The 6,112-nt window shown below is 53.4% G+C and overlaps 3 protein-coding genes across 3 annotated transcripts; 2 read left to right on the forward strand and 1 right to left on the reverse strand.

Annotated features, from left to right (window-relative positions):
• Positions 1–546: 546 nt before the first annotated feature.
• On the forward strand, positions 547–1,835 carry BU25DRAFT_422126 (uncharacterized protein; the record flags this gene model as incomplete). Its single annotated transcript, XM_033708135.1, has 2 exons — positions 547–822; positions 1,032–1,835. The coding sequence occupies 2 exons, from the start codon at positions 547–549 to the stop codon at positions 1,833–1,835; spliced, it is 1,080 nt and encodes a 359-aa protein (XP_033560964.1).
• A 1,117-nt stretch (positions 1,836–2,952) lies between these two features.
• Positions 2,953–4,840, forward strand: BU25DRAFT_71834 (lytic polysaccharide monooxygenase). The gene is made up of 4 exons (XM_033712050.1): positions 2,953–3,172; positions 3,221–3,308; positions 3,361–3,534; positions 3,586–4,840. Exons 1-4 carry the CDS (start codon positions 3,074–3,076, stop codon positions 4,734–4,736), a joined length of 1,512 nt encoding a protein of 503 aa, XP_033560965.1. The 5' UTR covers positions 2,953–3,073; the 3' UTR covers positions 4,737–4,840.
• A 103-nt stretch (positions 4,841–4,943) lies between these two features.
• On the reverse strand, positions 4,944–5,903 carry BU25DRAFT_491718 (PEP phosphonomutase-like protein; the record flags this gene model as incomplete). Its single annotated transcript, XM_033711586.1, has 1 exon — positions 4,944–5,903. The coding sequence occupies exon 1, from the start codon at positions 5,742–5,744 to the stop codon at positions 4,944–4,946; it is 801 nt and encodes a 266-aa protein (XP_033560966.1). The 5' UTR covers positions 5,745–5,903.
• Between the last annotated feature and the right edge of the window lie 209 nt (positions 5,904–6,112).

Genomic DNA, 6,112 nt, shown 5'->3' on the forward strand with positions numbered 1-6,112 from the left:
GTATGACTTCAAGGAGCTGTGGGGCAGGCCGTTTGGTCTCGAGGGTTGCAGGCAGGTTGCAGGCGACGAGGCGTCAGCTGCCTGCATCGAGGCTGTGCCGCGGCACAGTCCCAATTATACCGCAGTAGGCGCGCCGAAATCCCGGGCCGGCCGCACCACTTGCCGCCCTGCGTGCACGCTCGTTTCTCGTTCAGCTTCGTGACGCCAGATGTTCATTCCTGCACATGATGATGAGATCCCTTCCGCCGACGCCAACTTGCACTACCAAGTCTCCGCTGCGATAGCTCTTCATTATTAGAACGGCATGCACCTTCAAATCGGACTGCCGAGCTGCTTGACGAGAAGGTCACAATGCTTCATGCTTACGACAGCGAGAATGCAGTCCAGAGAAGTCACGAAGTCTGCGAGAACGGCTGGCTTCGAGTGTGACGATACTCAATGCCTTCTACACCTCGTTGATATGCGATAACCAGGTCCTTGTTGGAAAAGCGTAAGGATCCTGAGAGCCTTGGCTCAACACGGCGGTCTTCAGACGTTGCCTTCAATATGGATTTCTTGTCAACATCACTGGCGGCAGCAGGTCTGAACGCCAAGACTCGGGTCATCTACGGGAGTTTCACAACACTGTATTCGCTTGGAGCGTCGCCCTGGAAGACTCAATCCGGCGCTATAGCCTTTCACATGATCTTACACGACATAGTCCAGGAGATACACAAACTGGACGAGTGGTCGGCTTTCAGAGACATCAACAGTCAATTTCTCGCGAACGTCGATCCAACTGACGTCTTCTCCAACACATACACTCTGAAGAAGAGTGATCTGGTTCGCACGATCCACGCACGTGTATACGAGGGACAACCTCGGTGAAGCCAGAACAGAAGTCATCGTCCGACAGCTGCCCCCAGACCCCATCCCAGCTTCGATTGGTCCCAGGAGAAGCCTTCCTGACTGGTCCACTTGTGTCTTCTGTGGCTTGGCCATTGCAATGGGACTCAACGTTCTCTCCTATGGCTGTCTATCAGACGCACTAGTATCTGAAGATCGCAAAGCCAATGCAGCCTGCACTGGCAGTTCGTGCGCAGGGCACGAACTCACTTGGGGAGTCTAAGAAGCTCGGTTATGTCATCAAAGCAGGTAGCACTTGGCTAGTCGAGAGTGTCAAAGCTATCTTGTGGGAGCTGGAAATCGAGCACACTGAGCATTCTGATGAGAACGTCATCGTCTGCTGTCTGAACAGAGACCGGGACGGACTAGCATGCTCTGAGGGTGATTTGATCGGTTTCTGGAAGGTGCAGTTCCGCAACATATGTGGGGTGAAAATCTCCAATGTCAAACGGTCTACGCGAAAGCCACCTCCCGCTTACAGAGCAAGGTCACTGATGGATTTTGACCCTTCAGTCGATACGGTCGAGTCCAGGGATACCGTCAAAGAGATGTTGGAACTCGCAGAGGCTCGTTCGAATTCTGTAGCACCGATTGATGACAAGACTAGTGTACAGTTCGACTTACGATCTTGGAAACCCTGGGTCAGCTTGATGTTGAGCGCTTCCCGCTTCGGAAGCCCCTCTGAGCGGGTGCAAATGGTGATCATCATTTCGGACTTCGGCTGCAGCTTGCATGCTCTGCGTTCGAGACCTTTTGGCGGTCGGTATGGAAGGATACGGCGCGTATTAGCTGAAACGCTCGCTTGTGCTCCCCACATGCAAATCCACATCCCATCATTACCAGGCGATCACCGAATATATTTCCAGCCGCATCTTAAACGCGCAGTCGCCGGCATCGGGTGCTATCCTCTGCTATTCTTTACCGCTGCACCACAACACAGACAACGATGACGTTCACAGCTCCCATCTTGAACGAGTGCAAGGACCAACCCCTTTGTCGCGCACCGTTTCTGCACGAACGAGCTTAGCTGCTACCAACAAGGTTCATCCATCCTACCTTAAATCATCCTCATTTGTTGTGCAGCACAGGGCCCTGACTACTAGCACACGATACAATTTCTTTGGTAGATCAAAACAGTCGAAAACACCCACGGTCGCTGGCACCTTCCCTGCTCCAAGCTGAAGCGAGGGAAGCACAACCGCAATCTTTACATGCACAATCTTTCCGCGTGCCAACATCACACATGCTGTACAACAGACTTTGAAACGAGCTGCCCAATCGTTCACACACGGGTTACTCTTTAGTAAAGGACGGTCAACAACAACCCGTGCCAAGTTTGAGCGGGATCAAATATCTTGGCTTCAGGCTCACAAATGGCGTCCGAAGTCCCTGCGAAATTGGAGTCAGCTCGCGCCAAGCTGCGGATTTGCTATGGGATTCCATACCCCTGAATAGCACTCAAGCGTTCGATGATAGCTGGCGCTCACCGCACGGAAAGACATCGTTTACAGTAGGAATTGGCTCATATCAAGATTCTTGCCTTGGCCGTTTTGCAGCATGGTCTTCTGGATGCGGCCGATGGCAGATCGATTTACCACATCAAAGAGGATAGTTTAATGAAGGGCGGTACCTGAATTAGCGCGTCCAAAAAGGCGCTACGCTGCGACTGACCTTACCAAATCATTCTCTAGCGGTTCGTTAACGCTGCCCGTTTGTGCGTTCGTGTTTCATATTCGAATTTAGTGCCAGACATGATTGGCTCCACGTTTCAAGGCTGACAACCACCCCGGAAGACGTCAACATCTCCTTCGCAATCCCGGCACAACTTGTGTTTTCCAGGAGATCTGTCGCCAGGAACACATCCAGTGGGGCGGCAGCGTGGCAACCTGACTACAGGGATGTCGAGATGAAGAATCGGCACAGGGAATCCGCCCCAGTCAGACATCAAAAGCCTGATTAGATCCTACCTCCACGCTTCCTTTCCTTACCTTCGGTCTCGACCTCATAACCAACCTCTGTCCTTCTCTTCGGCGCTTTGCTGCCATTTCCATTCCTTATCGTCGCCAGTCGACAGCCGTTCATTTGCCCGCCGTAAAGTCCTAGCGACTCAATTTGTTCCTGTAGCATACTACACAATTGCGTCCTTGATCTACAATCAGCAAATCGAAACACCACACATCAACCAAACATGAAGACTCAGTCTATGCTCATTGCGGCTCTGGCCTCTGCACCTGCGGCTCTTGCTCACACTGCTTTCACCGACTTCTACGTCGATAGCGTTCCTCAGGTGCGTTCAGGAAGACATCAAGATAAAACGTACACTAATACTGTTTAGGGTGATGGTGTTGCCATGCGTATGAGCACCAACGTCGAGCACTCGACTGCTCCTATCTCCAGCCTCGGTAGCGACGACATGGCTTGCAGTATGCCACATCTTTCTATGTACGTGATAAGTGTCACTGACCGTTCAACCAGATGTCGGTGGCTCGAAGGGTGTCTCTCGCGTTCAGTCCGTCTCAGATGGCGCAACACTCTCGTTCGAGATCCGTGCCTGGCCTGCGGATGCTTCCAAGGAGCGCCTTGACCGTGGACACAAGGGTCCTTGTGCTGTCTACCTGAAGAAGGTCTCCTCTGCCATCGAGGACACAGGTTAGTTCGACAGTTTTCGTTCATCGGGTTCCTACTGACAATGATGTATAGCTGCTGGCGATGGCTGGTTCAAGATCTTCGAACACGGCTACGACTCCTCCACCGATCGCTGGTGCTCGGACGAGGTTATCGACAACAACGGTCTCCTCAATGTCAAGCTCCCCGCCAACCTAGAGCGCGGTAACTACCTCGCTCGCCCCGAGCTTCTTGCTCTTCACGCCGCAAATGACAACGACCCTCAATTCTACACTGGTTGTGCCCAGATCTTCCTCGAGAGCGACGGCAATCTTGTCCCCGAATCCACTGTCTCCATCCCCGGATACGTCGATTACGGCGAGCCCAGCACTAGCTTCGACATCTACAACAAGGATGCCTCCACCTACGAGATGCCCGGCCCCAAGATCGCAAAGCTCACCGCCAACTCCGCAGCCAATGATGCCTCTGGCCAGACCACCCAGACCGAGGGCCAGAAGCCCGCTGGCTGTCTTGTCGAGAACGCCAACTGGTGCGGCACGGAGGTTTCCGACTACACCACTGAGAAGGGCTGCTGGGCCTCCGCTGAGGAGTGCTGGCAGCAGGCCGAGACGTGCTTTGATGAGGCCCCTATCACTGGCAGCGCTGGCTGCACGCTCTGGCAGACCAAGTGCCAGGGCATCAACGACCAGTGCACAGCTGGTAACTTCCAGGGCCCTCCTAACAAGGGCAAGGTCCTTGCTCAGGAGAAGAAGAGCATCGATATCGGTACAGTTCTGTCTGGTGGCATTGACTCTTCTGATGTCGACACCACACCTAAGTCTACCAAGAAGACCTCTGCGGCCCCTACCAAGGCTACCAGCACTGTGTCTGTTAAAGAGGAGCCTAAGGCTACTTCCACTGAGGCCGCCTACCCTACTACCACCGACTACTCCTCGCCTCCCATCAAGGAGGTCGACGACTCCGAAGCCGAGCCCAGCGAGGCTGAGACACCCAAGGCTACCTCCACCGTTCACGTCGCACCTTCTGAGGCCGCACCTGCTCCCACTGCAGCTCCTGAGCTCCCTGAGTCCTCCGAGGGTGGCTCCAGCTGCAAAGATGGCTACGTCTGCGTGACCGTCACCGATATCCAGGTTGTCACACAGTACATCACCGTGACTGCCGACTACAACGAGTACCGAAAGCGTGACTCTGCGCACGTTGTTCGTCGCCGTCATGCCCGCCGCTAGATGTAGTTTGATTGATGATGGTTGAACCTGTGAAGATTACCTTCTGTAACGAATGTTACGAGCGCAAAGCGCTGTTTGGGATATGAGCGGGTTGCTCTTTGGGTTATGGTTATGGTACCTATTGCACGAAACAATCGCAATGTTTACTGCTTTGCCTTGTTCATTCTTGCTGTTTGCCATGACTTGGTTCTTTTGGGAAGGTATAGCTCACACCTCACCCACCCCCTTCCCCTCCAGAATCCTCCCCGCCTCCTGCCCAATCTGCTCAATGCTCCATCTCATTAACGCTGGGCCAATACTGATTCTTGCCACACCCAGCTCACCGATCTCCTTGACACTCAAACCTCCAGTCTTCCCTCTGACAAGGATAACGTTCAACCGCCCACCAAGTGCCCTACTTGCCTTCTCCACCTCCTCCTTCTTCCACCCATGCCTCGTCGGCCCACCCCAGATGAATACATTGTAGGCTCCAGTCGCAAGATACGCCTTGCCACGCTCAATCGCTTCATCAACATCGCGACCCGCAAAAAGCGCATCTGTGCGCGCATTGACTACGAAGTCCGGAACGCCCTGTTCTTCCGCTACAGCGATGACTTTCTTGATCCTGTCGCATTGCTGTCCAATGCTGTACAGCCCTCCAACCTTGCGTCCATAATCCTCCAAATTGATGCCTACGGCTCCCAGTTTGATAACTTGGCGCACACCCTCCTCCAATTCATCACCAAAGCCATCTTGGAAGTCGACGGTTAGGGGTAGGTTGTGCTTAGCTGCGATTTTGGCGATTACTCCGACGGCGCGGAGATTCTCTTCGAGAGTCAGATCGTCGTCAGCAAGATCGGCGGCTGCAGCGATGGCGAAGGATGCTGTTGCGAGGGCTTTGGTCTGGGGAAGGGCTGCGATGGAAGAAGCGGTGATGGCGTCCCATACATTGGTCAAGACGAGTGGATTGCCGGGTACGTGGAGAGAGCGGAAGTGCTTTGCGAGATCGTTCTGGGCTTGGGATGACATGATGCTGGAGTGACTGCGATCTAGGTTGCTGCTACTGTTGGATCTTCGTCCTTGAGACTGGACGCTGGGTGGCTCTTATACAATAGCCATCTACATATTTCTTACCATGCACTTGGCTGATCACATAATACTCGAAAGATGACTCATACTACGGTGTGGAGTTACGAAGGCTTGTGTCGTGACCTCGTTACCTGAACTTGCAAAAGGGAGTAGTTTGCGAGCCTCGGCTTACCATGTCCGTGCGCGTAATGCGCGGATTCGCGTAATGCGCCGAACCACCTTTTTGTACCCATACTTCACTGTACAATTACTCAACGCCACAATGACTATGAAATCTGCCTTTGAAGAGATAGACTCTATGATACCAT

The sequence above is a fragment of the Macroventuria anomochaeta genome, assembly GCF_010093625.1.
Source record: "Macroventuria anomochaeta strain CBS 525.71 unplaced genomic scaffold BU25scaffold_19, whole genome shotgun sequence".
NCBI lineage: Eukaryota > Fungi > Ascomycota > Dothideomycetes > Pleosporales > Didymellaceae > Macroventuria > Macroventuria anomochaeta.